This window comes from Notolepis coatsorum (assembly GCF_963971535.1).
Source record: "Notolepis coatsorum genome assembly, chromosome: 7".
In the NCBI taxonomy this organism is placed as follows: Eukaryota; Metazoa; Chordata; class Actinopteri; order Aulopiformes; family Paralepididae; genus Notolepis; species Notolepis coatsorum.
In genome coordinates, this window is record NC_140171.1 from 132,613,285 (window position 1) to 132,632,043 (window position 18,759).

Consider the following 18,759-nt stretch of genomic DNA (forward strand, 5'->3'; position numbering starts at 1 on the left):
AAAAAATAAAAATAAAAATAAAATAAATCTATTTAAAAAAAAAAAAAAAATTAATATTTTTTTTTTTTTTTTTATCTTATGTTGTGGGACTTGTACAGCACTTTCGTAAACGTTGTTGTTTTTAAATGTGCTCTATAAATAAAGTGGGTTGGATTAATTAATTAAGTAGCCCCTTTCGTGACTGACGCATCCAACAAGGTTTCACTCGGCTGTGTGATTTAATTCAAGGTGGATCGCTGTTGTCGTTTGAACAACTTCAGATTTCATGGGAACTACCAATCCCCCAAATCAAGAATGTTTAAGATGAATGAAGTAAGATTTTGATTATTTGAAATATGGCCTGTGTAGACTAAACTATGCACAGAATTATGTCAGTCTACAAGGTCCGGATTCTACATGGTCCGGCAATGTAGACCTTGTAGACTCCACTACAGACCAATTATCAGTGAATGTTCATGCATTTTTAAGAAGGGCAACTTCCACAAAAAAACAAAGAACTCACCAAAACATCTCAGTAGCACCTTATCTAAATGTTATATTTCATATATGGAGATTCATATTTATTTATGTATTGCATGCATTTCTACATTTTATTTCCTATTTTGTTTATTCATCCCAGTATCTTTCTTTCTTATGTGTGGAATTCTACAAGGTGCGCGCACACACACACACACACTTACATTTAGTCATTTAGCTGACGCTTTTATCCAAAGCGACTTACAAGTTCTGTACGACAAGACAGCAAGAAGGGTACAACTCTATCAGCTGAGTAACAATGTTCATCAAAGTGTTGCGTGTTACAGTGTAGGTTAGTTTATTAAGACAAGTGCATGACAGTAAGGTTAGTCACGGTTAGATTTTTTTTTTATCATTTCAGATAATGGTTGAAGAAGTGAGTCTTTAGTCGACGGCGAAAGATTGGACGGGATTCGGCTGTCCTAACTGGGATGGGTAGTTCACACACACAAATCGAAGTAAAAAAAAAATAAAAAAAAAATTTTGAAAAAAAAATATATATATATATTTTTTTTTAACTTCGATTTTTTTTTTAATGTTCGAAGCTTGTGCCATCGAATCGAACGTTCGAAGCTTCGAAGCATTTAAGACAGCCCTACACGTTACCCAACAATATTAGGGAAGCGATTCAAGCGAATACGTTAGACATTTTTTAATCTCTTTACCAAAGCATTTCACTGACTTTACACTATTATACTGCACTATTTCTCTGTGATTGACATTGCACTATTTCTCTATGCTTTATTCCCCATGTTTTTTTATTCTCTTTTATTTTATATATCCAAGGCTGGACATCCACACTAGTCAGCAAGTTGAACAAGCAGGTGAAGAAGGCTAGATCAGTAGTGGGTGGTGAGCTGGATAACCTAGAGGTGGCGGCTGACGAATTTGCTGACGACATAGTAGTGGTGGGCCTGATCTCTGCAAACGACGAGAGGGCCTACCTGGAAGAGGTCAAGGTCCTGGCGGGATGGTGCCAGGAGAACAGCCTCTCCCTGAACGTCAGCAAAACAAAAGGAGATGATTGTGGACTTTAGGAGGTCGGGGGTCAGGTACTACAGCCCCCTCAGCATCGACGGGGCACCGGTTGAGAGAGTGAACAGTTTTAAGTACCTCGGAGCCCACATTTCCGAGGACTTGACATGGACCACACACATTAACAGTGTTGTGACGAAGGCACGACAGCGCCTCTACTTCCTCAGGCGCCTAAGGAAGTTCCAAGTCAGTCAGAAGATCCTTAAGAACTTCTACTCATGTACAATAGAGAGCATCCTGACTGGCAACATCACCTCCTGGTTTGGGAATAGCACTGCACAAGACCGAAGCAGACTACAGAGAGTGACACGTTCAGCAGAACGCACAATTGGAGGGGGGCTTCCCACCCTCCAGAACATTTACAACAAGCGGTGCAGGGGTAAGGCAGGGGTAAGGCTAAGAGAATCATCAAGGACTCCAGCCACCCAAACAACTGCCTTTTTGAACTGCTGCGGTCAGGCAAGCGATACCGGAGTCTCATGGCGAGCACAGAAAGACTCAGAAGAAGCTTCTATCCCTAGGCCATCAGGCTGCTCAACGAACAATAACACTATGCAACAACCATCAAATGCACACAGCACACACATCCACACTCACTTTAAACAAACAACACACTGCAGCACCGACTCTCCACACTTTAGATCACCTAAACACACTTTATATTTATTGGTAAAGGATTTGCACTACAACTCGTACACCTTACTGTAAATTATACCTAAATTGTACCTCATCCCATTTCTGCTTTGCACTATATAGTATTGTATATTAGTACATTGCATAGTATATTGTATGGTAACTCAGTTACTTCTATTCTGCATCGAACATTGTACATATGTCTATACTGAACACTGTGACTTCTATTTTTACATGCTATACTATTTTATTTCATACTTATCTTGTCTAGCACAGTCTCTGGAGCGTAACAGTAAGAAGCATTTTGTATAAAAGTATTCTGTACTTCTGTATGACAACTATTAAAGAAACTTGAGAGGAGGATGAGGAAAAAGCTAGAAGCCATCCTGGAGAACCCCTCTCATAGAGCCATATGGAATCCGCGATCACGGAATCGCGGACGGAATCGCGGAATTGAGCAATAAAAATGGAATAAACTATAAAAAAAATAATTAAAAAAAGATTTATTTTTTTTTTTTTTACTTTTTTTTTTTTTATGTTGTGGGACTTGTACAGCACTTTGTTCAACTTTGTCAGTGCTGTAAAGTTTAAACCTTTTTAAATCTTAGACAAACAAAACACTTTGCTTTCATGAAATATTGTAAGCAGTCATTTGAGGCTTCATAAAAGCAGCACAATGAACACAAATCTGTCAGTGCCGAGTCCGACCTCATCTTAAATAACAAACGGCATTGCTTGTTGTAGTTAACAAAGAGAGGCAGAGTTGATTTTGCAAAAATATATATACCTTTTTATTTTTTTTAATAATCGAATTTTATTTTCATATTCGAATGAAATAAATGAATGAAGCTTCGAAGTATTTAAGACAGCCCTATTAAATGGACTTATTAAATTGTGGACATTTATTCATTCCCACTTATTAGACACTATTTCTGATGGTAAAATGAGCGTACAAAGCAAAATACAGAATTCTGAAATATTAAAACGGAAAAAAACGGAATTTGGAAAAAAATAAAATGGAATTTGGAAAAAAATAAAACGGATTTCATATGGCTCTACCCGCTCACCCCTTCTACGAGGAGCTAGCCAGAATGAAGAGCACGTTCAGCCTAAGACTCATCATCATCCACCCCCCACCCCCGCCACACCAGTCCGCCTGGGCCGGTCCTTCAAGCAGCAATCAGGCTCTACAACAAGGGGCTTGGGCGGCCGGATCTGCTGCCAGAACTATCACCGTCACAACTCGGGACTTGAGACTCACATCACTGTACGTACTGACTTATCTTGTATTTTGAACTAGAGACTAATATCACTGGACTATCTTGTGTTTGTACTTTTTTATATTATATTGTTTTGTATCTATACTTTAAGTGTACCTATAGTGTGTATATAGGACTGTGAGGCAATGCACCCCCCACTCCATACTGCTTTGACACCTGAATTTCCCCAAGGGGATCAATATCTTATCTTAGTCAATTACTGTTTTCCCAGATAGGCAGGAAGTTTTGAGACTGTGAAAGGCTTTACAGACCAAGTCTTGGTCTTTATTATTATTCTTATTGCACTGCACTATTTTACTCTGTCTATTGCTTTTTATTACAGGTTCCAAACTGTCGGGTATTAAACTCTGTGTGTATCAAGCAAGAAAGACTGTCAGGCTTTAAAACTGTGTAAGACCCAGGCCTAGAACCGCACCCTGAGAGAGGGAACTGCACCCTGAGAGGGAGGTTCGAAGGGTCAAAGTGGGTATCAAACATGAGGGAAGACTGTCAGGTTTTAAAATGTAGATACCAAACAGAAGGTAAAGATGACTTTGTACTGTTAACAGTAATGCAGAACTATTTTATTGCACTATAAAAAACTGATTTTATAGTATGTCTGCACTTTAGTTTCTTTATTAGTTCAAGTTCAAGTTTCAAGTTTCTTTATTAGTTGTCATACAAAAATACAGAATACTTTTATATGAAAGTATGTTCTCAGAATTTATGTGCTCATTTAATCATTCATGTATTTTCTATTCTACTAAAACAGAATCAAACCATAAACAAGGTGGCCTGTTGGGATGTTAGATCCCATCAGTCTGCTCATTTTACCCTTGCCGCTTGTTTTACATTGATTTTATGTCTCATTTCTTACTGATGTAAAGCACTTGGAACTGCAATCCCCTGTATGAAAGGTGCTATACAAATAAAGTTATTATTATTATTAGGGATGCTCGATATTGGCTTTTTTACCGATACCGATATTGTCCAACTCTTAATTTCCGATACCGATACCGATATATGCAAGGTTTCCCCGCCCAAAAAATTTAATAATTTCAGAACATTACATATCTCTTGTTGTGGAATTAACACATTATGCATACTTTTGACAATAAATTAAATCAGAATTTTTTCTTACTTGCTTGCCTGGGTAAATAAAGGTTATAGAAATGTAAAAAAATATATATATTTTCCGATAATATCGGACATCCCTAATTATTATTATGATTTGCCAATCAATCAAGTCATGTTAGATACAATAACGCTGGTAGAGAGACTGGTTATGAAAACAAAAAAATTCAATACCAGGTAGTATCGATTTAGATACCTTGATGGTATTATTGATATTCAATACTCAGGTCTAGGCAAGAAGAGAAGGCATGAACAATAACATCCAAGTGAATATCTTGAATATTCCCATGTGTGTGAAAGGTTGACGATTAGAAACCTAGGGCCAAACCCCAACCAGGCCTAAAGCAGTCTCCAGATGATGCCAAGCCTGCTCTAACTGGAGTGGCACTGAATCACAAAGTGGTGATGCGTCATGCGTCAGCTAGCCTATCACTCCAGTATGCACACACACAACATATCCAATAGGGTGGTGGTTAACCCTTTCACTACCACACTACAGATGGTTAACAGTCTGTAGTGTGGTAGTGAAAGGGTTAAACTGCAAGCTTAATGTCTCATTCCCTGCTGCTCGTGCTTTTTTGGCCCAGCATCCACCTGTGGACTCAGTTTCCCATGGTCTGAGAGGTATATGGCTTTACTTTATAGTCTATGGTTCCTCCTAAAGGAATTCTTATTTCAATACACAAGTTGCTTGACTGAACTAAAATAATTTGTATGCCTATCACAGTATATGTGTTTCCAATTACTAGTCTGACACACTGACATTTAGCAACAATACGGTATTGTCACAAGTCCTAGAGATGCACACATTAGGCTATATGATTTTGCAGCAACTAGAAGTCATGGTGTCACACATTATATGACTGGCAAAAGGATTTGCCTTGTCTTAACTTGCCCCGGCCCGAAATCTGGCCCTCATGCCCATGCACACAAGTCACGGAACTTTGCGAGCATCTAGTGGCTCGGGCTGCATTTTTCGCAGTTAATCAATGTTCAAAAGATCCATTTGTTGCCGTTTGAACGCCACCTCACTCGACCAAATCCGTGCATCGGTTCTCGAGTTACATGACGATATGTCAGGCGAGCGTCTTTACGTGCCGCACGTCAGATGACCACCCTGGACTCCCGACACTCCAGAACTGCCAATCATCCGCTGATGGCGAAAATTATTGGTCAGCGTTGTAGCCAATGAGTGTACCTTTACAACGATAGCCCACGTGGGGGGGGTGCGAATAAGGGATCTAGGTGAACGGCCGTGGATGAGAAAATGGATTTGGGAGAGCTTTTTTTTTTTGTTGCCGGTTATAGTCGGACGTCTCTCAAAGACCCATTTCTGAAAGAATTTTTATCAAATTTGGACCTGTACTACATAAGACTTCAGGGCAGGCTATGGAACCGCTGTGTTTTCCAGCTTATGCCTCTATGCTGGAATATGGAATCTTGCAAACACTACAGAAGAATGGGAGTACACAAGTTCAAGTTCAGCTCAAGTTCAGACCTCCGTCTATTTCAACTATGTATCGATTATCAAGCTCCATGTGGCTTGAGTTGCTAGCTTTCTAAATCTTGCTCAACAGCTACACCGGTTCACTTAATTGGCCAATGACAATTTAGATGATCCAAGTCATTGATGTTACTAGGGCTGTCTTAAATACTTCGAAGCTTCGTTCGATGGCACAAGCTTCGAACATTAAAAAAGAAATCGAAGTAAAAAAAATATATATATATTTTTATTTTTTTGCCTCCAAAATCTTGCGCCTCCATTCCAATTAAACGAAAGTAAGCGACGCCTCAACTCCACCTCTCTACAACAAGCATGTGGATATTATCTGTGTTGAAAACAACAAGGACATGTGCAGCAGACATGTCGACGAAGAAGTCATCAGACGTGTGGTTACACTTTAAAATATGCAAAGACAATGCCCAAAAAGCCGAGTGCCAGATATGCCAGAAGAAAATGGCATATCACAACTCTACAACAACTTTGTCAAATCACCTAAAAAAAGTAAGTATCGTTGTACACGACGGCGACGCCACACAAAACATTAATAAGGCTATGCCTATGCTGCTATGACTAATGTGTTACCAAGTTGGCTAATTTAATTGTAATCATCTGCTTTTGTAGGTGCATTGTCTGATATAATTATAAATTAAATATAATATAATTGTTTGCTTGATAGACGAAGGTTGCAACATAATTATGTAATGTCATGTCGTTGGCTGTGAGAGCAGCCCCACTTGCACCCAGGCAGCGCAGCCGAGTGAAACCTTGTTGGCTGCGTCACAGTCACGAAAGGGGATACTTAATTAATTAATCCAATCCACTTTATTTATAGAGCACATTTAAAAACAACAAAGTTTACCAAAGTGCTGTACAAGTCCCACAACATAAGATACAAAAATGTACAATAATATTTTTTTTAAGCTTCGAATTAAAATCGAAGCTCGGCCGCAAAGCTTCGATTGCCAAAAAAAGCTTTGAAGGTCAGCCCTAGATGTTACACACTATATGAGCCAGAACTTAAGACGTCTCATAATATAAAAAATGATGAGTTCATCATGAACTGCAGCTGCTCGCACGTGTGATCCTGTCCACGCTGACAGTATCGTCAGAGTTATTTTACTGTCTATTTTGCAGAATGCCTTGTGTCTCATGCTAGGAAATAGGCTCTGCGCAGAATATCTAGGATGATGTGCTGCCACGCAGAGCTGTGTGGCTGCTGTATCCTGTTAACACGGGCTGTGTGGCTGCTCTAACCTGTTAACACGAGATGTGTGGCTGCTCTACCCCGTTAACATGGGCTGTCTGTGTGGCTGCTCTAACCTGTTAACACGGGCTGTGTGGCTGCTCTAGCCGTTTAACATGGGCTGTGTGGCTGGCTGCTCTATCCTGTTAACATGGGCTGTGTGGCTGCTCTAACCTGTTAACACGTGTGGCTGCTCTAACCCGTTAACACGGGCTGTGTGGCTGCTCGAATGCAAAATGTGCATTTGTTGGCGAATTGTCTTATTATTGGACAAATCTGTAAAATAGCTTTTCCCACATCATCGGTAGAATAACTTTGTGTTTGCTTTGGGTCTAGGGATGCAGTGATACAGATATGGAGGTAATACCAGGCTAAAACAACAGGCCCGATACCAGGCTAAAACAGGTCTGATACCAGGCTAAAACAGGGTAACGGGGGAATTTCCCCAATAGTAAAACCCAATACCCATGCCATGTGTAACATCGCAAAAATCTAAGGAAAGCCACTTGTTCTGTACACAGAACGTACAGACTACTACTAATCTTTAAAAAGATGCATGAAGGGGGCGACTGGGTGGCGTAGCGGAGATTGCGCTCGTCACCAATGCAAGAGGGGAGAGCAGCATTGCCTGCGGCTTGGGCCAGTCGTCATACTATCTCAATTGGCAGAGGTAGCGGGTGGAAAGTCGATGGGTGGGGATTGGACGTTGTGGACAGCGACTCCTACAGGTGGGTTTGGTGACGCCTGTACAGCAGTCAGGAAGTATCGGGGGCAGCGTGAGCCTCCCACGCATTACTCCTCGCCCAGGGCTGTACACTGCGACGAGATGATCGCAAATTGCCCCTTTAATTGGCCGTTGCGATTGGTAAATATTATCTGGGGGCGGGCTTGCGAGTAGTGCTTTCAAGCCTTGCATTCGCATTTCACTCCTAAATTATCCAAGGCGTGTGATGACGCGATGACGTCACTCACGCGAGCTGAGCAGTGAGCACTCAGCAGGTATGATCAGCGGGAACAATCGACTGAGCACTCACTGATAGACTGGCTGACTGTCTGATTTAGCTATGAAGAAAAGTAAAGTAAGTATTGCTTCATATTTTCGACGCGTTCGACCTCCTATAGTGAGCCGAACTGAACCGGAGAGAGCTGCGGCGTCTGCTGCTCCTCCTCCCTCCCGCACCCGTGGCTGTTGTAAACACTAGTCTCTAGTGGGACACTGGGACCTCGGTGAGCCTGCCAGCCGGCTAGCTACTAATATCAACAAATGCTCCAGCAAGTCTAGTAGTGCATGATAGCTCGCGTTAGCTCACTGTTCAAAACGAAACGTCCCATTAAACTAAATAGCTACAGATAGCTCCTGATATCAATGTCTTATAACACTGAGTCGATGCGTATTCGAGCTGAGGGCACGCTGAATAGTCAATAGGGTCCAGCTGCAGCGCCGGAGAATCCTGGCCGTAGCTGGAGGCTACAGTATAGGGTCCAGCTGCAGCTCCGGAGAATCCTGGCCGTAGCTGGAGGCTACTTGAGTACACACAGACAGTGGAGCTGGTTGCATATAACGAGCATTTTGACTTGTTGCGTGGTGGCGATGTCTCGCAGATAATACAACTACAAGTATGATTATATAATATATATATTTTATTAAAAAATATATATATATATATATAAAAAAAAATTTAATCAAAAACAATCGATATAAATAATGGTAAAATTGTTATTTAAAAATTTGCCCCTAAAAAATTTTGTTTGCCCCTAAAGTGTGCCCCTAGTGAAAAAGCTTAGCGTACAGCCCTGTTGCCACTGAGACCACGCTGTCTGGTGAAAAGATGCGACAGGCTGCCTCCTCGTGTACCGGAGGGGACACGTGATGCAAGGCTTCTATCCTCACTACAGCCGACCAGTGGGAGGCATAATCTAGCAACATTCAAGACAGGGGAGGGGAGAATTGAAGGGGAGAATTGGCAACACGAAATTGGGATGGGAGAAAACCAAGGAGAAAAAGTGGATACTTTTTTTTTTTTTTTTAACGATGCATAAAGATCATCTGGACCGGGACCTTATAGACTGAACCATTAAATGACACGCTACTTATTCCCCATATTTTATGTGTTTTGAGTCGCTTTATAAACAACTAAAGATCTCACTCAAATGTAGTAGTAACTCAGAATCTGTATTGGCTAGTGAGAAAGTGGCATCAAGTGCATATTAACGTTACCTAGTTTGCTCCTAAAGGCAGTCTGTGAAAAGTAAACCCACTACGTTGGGGGTCCATTCAGGCCCAGGAATAATCATGAAATGGTTTTGGATAATACATTTCTGTATACAAATCTCTGGAGAAAAAAGTGCTGCTGATATCTAAACTGAAATAAAGATGACGGTGAGTCAAAAAGCACCGGCCCAGGAAATCTCAGGGACAGAGCGTCTTGGAAATATGCTTTTGCATAATGCAGGAAGTAGCCTATTCATGAATTATTGATTAGAATCTTGGAGTTGCTCTCGGGATACAAGACTAAAAAAGCTCCTACAGAGAGGGGGCAGGTTGGAACACAGACAAGCAAAACAGACAAAATACACTCACACACACACAGCGACAGAGCATGTGATGTAATGCAACGCGGGAGGGCAGAGCCTTTGGGCCTTGAAGCACTAGAAGCATGACATGGCACTGACACCACATAACAATCACTCTGCTATGTAAACACTGGTGTGCTATTGTCCCTCAACTTTTGTTCCGACAACCCTCACTCTGGCCAGAACTTTACTTATTAAACAGAACAAAGGACTGTAAATGAGTCCCAAAATGAGCTTCTTCTAGGCCCATCCTCAGTCTCCAAAATGAGTGTTCTAGGGGCCCATCCACCATGAAACCCTGTGACCCCTGAAGCCCCTAGAGAACCATTTCACAGAAGACTTAATTCTCCACTACAAAAAAATAATTTTCCCTTTCAGGGATGTGATCCGAACAACATGAAAGGGGACAGGGAAATGGAGGGGGAGGAAACAGGAACCTAAAGGATAAATTAATGGAGGTTGTGTGTTTAAAGAAAAGATGACAAATTGCATTCTAGGTTTGGTCAATGGGTTTAGTAGTTGTGTGGACTTTGGATGAGATCATCTTTTTTTAAATGTATTTCTATCGTCATTGTGCAGCTAAAACGACTGCAGTTAGTAGCCAAGCTTGCCTATTTCATGACAACCCCATTTTAACCTGAAACATTAGGATGTAGCCTTCACACAGTCAATTGAATTAGATCAAACAGTCTATGAATTGACCCCACAGTTTTGTATTATGCCAGGAACTGTGCTGTAATTATTTACATCCTACAAGCTTCCTGCAATGTCAACACTTTAAAAAGGATTTGACCTCCCAAAAAAAAACGAATATATATGCATGTATATGCGTGTGTGTGTGTGTGTGTGTGCGTGTAACGTTATGGGCATGGACGAATGAATATTACCTACCCATGATGAGAAGAATCCTCATCCAGTAAACCTAAACGTTTTGGTGATGCTTACTCACGGGCCAAGTCACACCCAGTTGAGGAATGGTAATAAAAGATGTACTTAGTTATAGGGAAATGGAGCCTAATATACTACTGTCTGCACCTTGCGAATAAGCTAGAATTAAAGATAGTTACCAGCTAGCCGATATGACCGACATGGATATGCATTGAGTTAGCAGACATCTAACCAGCTTATTATAGGAGCAGCCAGGTGGAACAAACAAGTTTAGCTTGCTTGCACACCAGCTATGTATGTATGAGATGTAGCTAACGTTATAGGCTAATTAGCAAGTATGCTTGATAAGAGCTAACTGTTAGCTAGCAGCTAACGTTAGCCAGATGGATAAATTAGTTAATAACCTCATGGCTGTAATTGATGACGAGCTAGCAAGCTAACTAACTAACCCACCCAAAATGACACAAAATTCCAACAAGCTGGTGATTTATAATAATAACCCTAGCTACATGCTTTGTGAGACAACATGAGCTAGTAGTTACCTTTGTCTCCCGGATGTCTTGCTTCCCCCCCTCTGGGTACCACTGGACGCGGACGAAACCCCGTCCGAGGGGCCGACTCCGGGCGTCCGCAGCGCTCTCGGTGTCCGAGCTACACGGGACGCGTCCACCTCCACCTCCTCCCCCGCCACCGTGGCCACCGCCTCTCCCTCCTCCACCGCCACCTCCGTCGTCGCCATCGTCAGAGTCAGAATTAAAATCCTCCTCTCCGTGGATCATTCGCACCAGACCGAACCGAACGGACCCGCGATACCGCCCCGAGACCAGGTCGTGGGAGAAGAGCAGCCGCTGAGAGCCGTCCTCCCCCGCCGAGGAGGGAGAGAGCAGCGCCATGGAGGACGGGGCTTCTTCCGAGGCGGCGGGGCTGCTGCCTGCTGCTGCTGCTGTTGCTGCGGGAGAGAGGGCTGCCGGGGCGGGGAGGAAAGATGCTGCTGCTGTCGCTGTCGCGTCCGACACTCGGATCCACTCCGCCATCGTTGCTGTTGCTGCTTCTTCTCCACCGGGAATAAAGATGATGATGTTGGAGAGCGAGAAGGATGGAGGGGTTTGGGAAGAATAAAAAAAAAAAAGAGAGACCTGCCTGTCACCAAGTAACGATAACGATAACCATTGAACCATTGAAGAAGAAGATAACGAGTGAGCAGGCGCACGTGTTTACGTCGGGACGAACGGCGCAGTGCGCGAGTGCGCTGCATCATCATCGCGTCATCAGGAGGGTCCGTGCACGTTTCGTTTTTCGTTTTAACGGAACCACGTGACAAGTACATTTTTCAACGTAAAAGCCATGCACGATCTAACGTTGATTGATTGATTGATTGATTGATTGAAAAGTGTATTAACAGATTGCAGAATGGGTACAGTACAGTACAGCTCAATACATACAATTGTTAAGGGGATGCAGACCAGAGAAAGACTTTCGTCTTGTTTACATCAGGGTCCCCCATTTTCAATTCATCATAACATATATGACATACATGACATACAGATAGACAGTACTGCTACATCTATACATTTATGACATATCAGATTTGCAAATACAATACTGTTTGTGATACAAAAGTGTCCAGAAAAGGAGTGTATATACATTTGGCGTAGAAACTGTACATTGGAGGAGGTTGGTTGGGTGGGGTGGGGTTGGGTGGGTTGGGTGAGGGCTGTACATTGGAGGTGGGGGGGGGGGGGGGGGGTTGGGTAGGGGACACACACTCATTTTACACTGTACATTGGAATATTGACAAAGCCTTACTTGGTCATTTACTGTACAACTAGGTTAGGACATTTGTAGGGGCCAGTTTCGAATTGCAGTCTCACGTAGGTGTTTTTTGAGAGTGGGTAGTGATTCACATTCCTTTACAGCTTTAGGTAGGGCGTTCCACATTGATGTGGCATAATTGCGAAACGTGTTTAGTCCCTTGTTTGAGCCGAATCTGGGTTTACATGATTTGTGGAGCTCCCTCTGGTGTTGTGATCATGGTATTCACTGACCTTTGGGAAGTATTTTGACATGTACATGGGTACCTTGGTCGCGTAGTGTATCTTGTAGACCAGGCCCATTGCAAGTTGCTGTACTCTGTCGTCTACTCTAAGCCATCCTAGGTTGTCAAAGTGGGCAGGGGTGAGGTGGGTTCTAGGAGTCAGGTCAAGTAGTAGTCTGACTAGCTTGTTTTGAGATGTTTGTAATTTGTTTTTTAGTGCCTTTGAGGTGCTTTGGTACCATGAGGTGCAAGCATAGTCGTAGTACCCTTGAATGAGTGCTCCTGCTAGAGCAGGGGTGGCCAACCAGTCAGAGACTAAGAGCCACAAAAATTACTGTGGTACCACAAAGAGCCACACCATATACCAGCGTTTCTCAACCTTTTTTTTCAGTCACGGCACCCTTCATGTGTTTATAGGTCTCACCCTCTGGCCTCTGAAGTTGCTAATGTCTTTTTTATTTGGGCCTCACAGGGTTAAAAGTACCCTGTGAGACCCACGGTTGCAAAATTACAAAATCACTTTTAGCCATTTAAAAAAAGAATGTTTATTTAAAAAATGTTAAAGGGGAACTATTTTACTATTTCTTTCACTATTTGGGCACTTTTACACAATTCCTGCAAGTCTATGGAACACCTAGGTTTTTTTCAAATGGTGAGGTAAGTACCACGTCCTTCCTTCCTCTAGATTTAACGTACGGTTTGTATTTCTAATCAAGTACTCAAAAACCGCATTTTTCTAGCTCAAGATCTTAAGCCGTTTTGAGGCTGGGCTCCAACCACTGTGTGGCCTGGTGCCAACTGCCACATCAACTGCCACATTATTATGCAGCTGAGAAATCTCTGACATCACAGATATGCAAATTTTCAGATGACTCAGTTCAGTGAGGGTGAATATTGTGAGAGGAGACATAGATCCTATTAATATAAATCCACATAGCTAAGAAACAATGGTAAACACTGAAAAAGGCCATTTATAAGATAGTTCCCATTTAAGCACATGTATAGTCAATTGGTCCTGTTGTTCAGCCTCACAATGCTATTTGATAGTAAATGTGTTTATATGTCCCACCCTCTGGCCTCTGAAGTTGCTAATGTCTTTTTAATTTGGGCCTCACAGGGTTAACCTCTTAAGCCCGAGATATACAGTAAAAGTGTATATTTTCAGCATTACGTTTGTTTACCAATTATTTTAACTGTTATTAGTGAAATATAAGATTATAGAAATCTCAGGGCATTGAGTCGGAAACCGGCACATATTGACAGGAGGAAGTGGCACATCCAAAAGTGAGTGTAGTCTTTTGAAGGAAGAGACTCAGGGCTTTCAAATTTTGAAAAACGACCCTACCCAGCTCATACCAGCCCCTGACTTCTGGATTAACTTTTTTATTTCTCTTATTTTTTGGGATTATCTCCCACAAACCTGAACGTTATTGCCATAAAACAGAACGCAGTTAGTTTCTCTAACTTTCTGTGAACGTCTTGCAAAAAACTGTGTTGCAATATGATGAAAATGGTGGAGAAATTCCCTAGATTCAGATACCAAGAACATGCAAATGGACCATTTAAAAAAGAAATTAAATGTTTATTCTACATCCTTGTGGAATGAGTGACATAAAAAAAAAAAAAAGTAAAAAAAGAAAATTATAATATATATATATATATATATATATTTTTTATGGATGGAAGAGCCGCACATTGACGGGCAAAGAGCCGCATGCGGCTCGCGAGCCGCGGGTTGGCCACCCCTGTGCTAGAGTCTTCAGGGTATTCTTGTTTACCAGAGAGGAGATCCGGTACAAGAATCGTGTTCGTTGGTTGACTTTTTTTTTTACATTGGATGCCATTTTGTCACAGGAAAGATTAGCCTCTAGGATGGAACCCAGGTAGGTAATTTCATCTTTCCTTGTGATAATATTGTCACCCACTGTAACCGAGAAGCCGTCGGTCTTGCTGAGTTTGTTATTTGAACCGAAGAGAATGGACTCTGTTTTGCCCATGTGTAATGATAGTTTGTTGTCGGCGAGCCATATGCAGATTTTGCCTAGTTCCGAGCTGAGGGCGTTTTCAACCTGTAACTTGTTCTTGTCAGAGACCAGCAGGGCTGAGTCGTCCGCAAACAGGAACAAGTTGCAGTCACAAGCTGACGACATGTCATTTGCATAAATTAGGAATAGTAGCGGTCCTAGTATGCTTCCTTGTGGAACACCACAGCTCACTGTGAGGGGGGGGGGGTAGGGTACCGTTTACTTCCACCATCTGTTCCCTCCCCTCCAGGTAGGATTGTATCCAGCTCACTGATAAACTATCAAAACCAATTGCTTTTAGCTTGTCAATCAGAATGGTGTGATTGACAGTGTCGAAGGCCTTTTGTAGGTCCAGCATGACCATGCCGCAGTATTTGCCCGCGTCCACCTCTTGTTTGATGTGGTCGTTCAAGTAGAGAAGGCATGTGTCAGTGGAGTGGGATGTTCTGAAGCCAGATTGGAATTCGTAGATTAGATTTTTTTCCGCGAGGTACTTTTCGATCTGTTCGTATACTATTTTTTCCATGACTTTCGAGATGGATGTAAGGATAGAAACAGGGCGGTAGTTACCCGGGTCTAATTTGCTGCCCTTTTTGTGCAGGGGTGTTACTCTCGCAATTTTGAAGTCCTTGGGGACGTGTCCCTGTTTTATGGAGAGGTTTATTATGTGTGTGATGACTGGGGTGATGGCTGCTGCTGAGTCTCTGAGGAATTTGGAGGGGATGTTGTCATGGCCAGTGGCCTTGTTTGGTTGGAGGGCGCTCAGTTTTTTGAGTACCTCATCTGTAGTTACCATTTCCAGTTTGAAGTCGTCTTTGTGGACGCCTAGGTTCTTGTAGTATGCTACTATGTGTTCTACCCCATACTGCCCTGAGTGGGAGGGTAGTTTGTTTACCAGTGTTGTGGCTATGTTTGTGAAGAAAGTGTTTAAGTAATTGGCTTGTTGTCCGTCTTTATGTTTATGTTTGAGAACCTGGTTTTGAGTTTTTTACTGCAGCCTAGTTGATTGTTGAGTAATTTCCAAAGTTCACATGGTTTATTTTTGTTTTCCTCGGTTTTGTCATTGATGAATTTTTTTTTAGCAGTTTTGATCATGGAGTTTACGTCATTTCTTAGTCTGTTTCTTTCTAGTTTGAGTTCAGTCACGTGGTCTTGGAGTTCACTGCTCGTGCTTTTGGTAAGCTTTGACTGACTTTTACGAAACTCAGAGCATTTTTTGTCTCTGGCTTTCATAGCGGTCAGTATTTCAGTGTGCATCCATGGCTCAGCGCGATTTTTTACCCTGGTGGTTCTTAGGGGGGCCATGTTGTTTAGTATTGATGAAAATTTGGTTTTGAAGCCAAGCCAAGTTTCTTCAATCAGTGTACCATTGAGTTCATCTGACCAGTCCAGACTCTCCAGTTCAAGGTTAAAGGCCTCGCTAGAGTAGGTTTTGAGGTCTCTAGATGTGACTGTTTTGTGACAGCCAGCCTTTAGTTTTAGCTTTTTGCGGGTACAGAATATCATATAATGATCACTTAACCCACATGCTATAACCCCTTTATTGGAGATCTTGGACTTGTCGGAGGTCAGTATGAGGTCAATGGTAGTCTGAGTTGATTACGTTAACGAATATGTATAATGTTATGAATAAAATACATAAATACATGCATACAGATCTATACCATTGTTTTGTGCATTTCATTTAGACATGATATGTTATGTGAAGTAATAGCCTAATATGGAAATAGCCTAATATGGTCTGTCCCAAATAGTGTTTTGTATAAACGCACGTTATACAGATATCCTAGTTCAGTGGTCGGCAATAGGCGGCTCGCAGTCAATCACACCATTCTGATTGACAAGCTAAAAGCAATTGGTTTTGATAGTTTATCAGTGAGCTGGATACAATCCTACCTGGAGGGGAGGGAACAGATGGTGGAGGTAAACGGTACCCTACCCCCCCCCCCCCCCCCCCCTCACAGTGAGCTGCGGTGTCCCACAAGGAAGCATACTAGGACCGCTACTATTCCTAATTTATGCAAATTACATGTCGTCAGCTTGTGACTGCAACTTGTTCCTGTTTGCGGACGACTCAGCCCTGCTGGTCTCTGACAAGAACAAGTTACAGGTTGAAAAAGCCCTCAGCTCGGAACTAGGCAAAATCTGCATATGGCTCGCCGACAACAAACTATCATTACACATGGGCAAAACAGAGTCCATTCTCTTCGGTTCAAATAACAGACTCAGCAAGACCGACGGCTTCTCGGTTACAGTGGGTGACAATATTGTCACAAAGAAAGATGAAATTACCTACCTGGGTTCCATCCTAGAGGCTAATCTTTCCTGTGACAAAATGGCATCCAATGTAATAAAAAAAGTCAACCAACGAACTCGATTCTTGTACCGGATCTCCTCTCTGGTAAACAAGAATACCCTGAAGATTCTAGCAGGAGCACTCATTCAAGGGTACTACGACTATGCTTGCACCTCATGGTACCAAAGCACCTCAAAGGCACTAAAAAACAAATTACAAACATCTCAAAACAAGCTAGTCAGACTACTGCTTGACCTGACTCCTAGAACCCACCTCACCCCTGCCCACTTTGACAACCTAGGATGGCTTAGAGTAGACGACAGAGTACAGCAACTTGCAATGGGCCTGGTCTACAAGATACACTACGCGACCAAGGTACCCATGTACATGTCAAAATACTTCCCAAAGGTCAGTGAATACCACGATCACAACACCAGAGGGAGCTCCACAAATCATGTTAAACCCAGATTCGGCTCAAACAAGGGACTAAACACGTTTCGCAATTATGCCACATCAATGTGGAACGCCCTACCCAAAGCTGTAAAGGAATGTGAATCACTACCCACTTTCAAAAACACTCTAAAAAAACACCTACGTGAGACAGCAATTCGAAACTGGCCCCTACAAATGTCCTAACCTAGTTGTACAGTAAATGACCAAGTAAGGCTTTGTCAGTATTCCAATGTACAGTGTAAAATGTGTGTGTCCCCCCTACCCAACCCCCCCCCCCCCCCCCCCCCCCCCACCTCCAATGTACAGCCCCCACCCCACCCACCCAACCCCACACCACCCACCCAACCTCCTCCAATGTACAGTTTCTACGTCAAATGTATATACACTCTTTTTCTGGACACTTTTGTATCACAAACAGCACTGTATTTGCAAATCTGATATGTCATAAATGTATAGATGTAGCAGTACTGTCTATCTGTATGTCATGTATGTCATATATGTTATGATGAATTGAAAATGGGGGTACCCTGATGTAAACAAGACGAAAGTCTTTCTCTGGTCTGCATCCCCTTAACAATTGTATGTATTGAGCTGTACTGTACTGTACCCATTCTGCAATCTGTTAATAAACTTTTCAATCAATCAATCAATCAATCAATCAGGCCGAAATAGGTCCGCCGGAGACTTAGGTAAAGTTAGAAAGATATTCACAGATTCGAATTTACGCTGTCAATAATTCTTAACACATTCCCTGCCACGCTTATATCCATCAATGTTTGATCACTGCCACCAGTCTAAGCCTATGGAGATGTTTACCTTCTTTGCAGGGCTATAACTTTTTAAATTGTATTGCTAAATTGACATTACTATGGCCCATTCAACATCGATTAACTATCGTTCAGGATGTAGGAACGTTTAACTTTTTCATTGATAGGTTCATACGAAAATACTGTCTAGAATATAAATATGTTTTTATCGTTTTCTGCAGTAATTCCTAGAACGTGAGATATAGGCATAAACGCATAGATTATCAAATGCTGTTTGTTGGCGATACACGCTATATTAAAAATGTCAACTGTACATGATCCTAAACGTTATGACTGATCATGCGCGGGTGAACGGGGGGGGGGGGGGTCGTTTATAATTCCGTGCTCGTCAGTAAATG

General features: G+C 42.2%; 1 protein-coding gene across 2 annotated transcripts in view; it reads right to left on the reverse strand.

Moving 5' to 3' along the window:
- ube2o (ubiquitin-conjugating enzyme E2O) overlaps window positions 1-11,852 on the reverse strand; it is a 135,666-nt gene extending 123,814 nt beyond the window's left edge. For both annotated transcript variants that reach the window (XM_084319059.1, XM_084319058.1), the window contains exon 1: window positions 11,329-11,852. In XM_084319059.1, the coding sequence (XP_084175185.1) occupies window positions 11,329-11,820 (492 nt within the window). In that variant the 5' untranslated portion in view covers window positions 11,821-11,852. The remainder of the gene's footprint in view (window positions 1-11,328) is intronic.
- Between the last annotated feature and the right edge of the window lie 6,907 nt (window positions 11,853-18,759).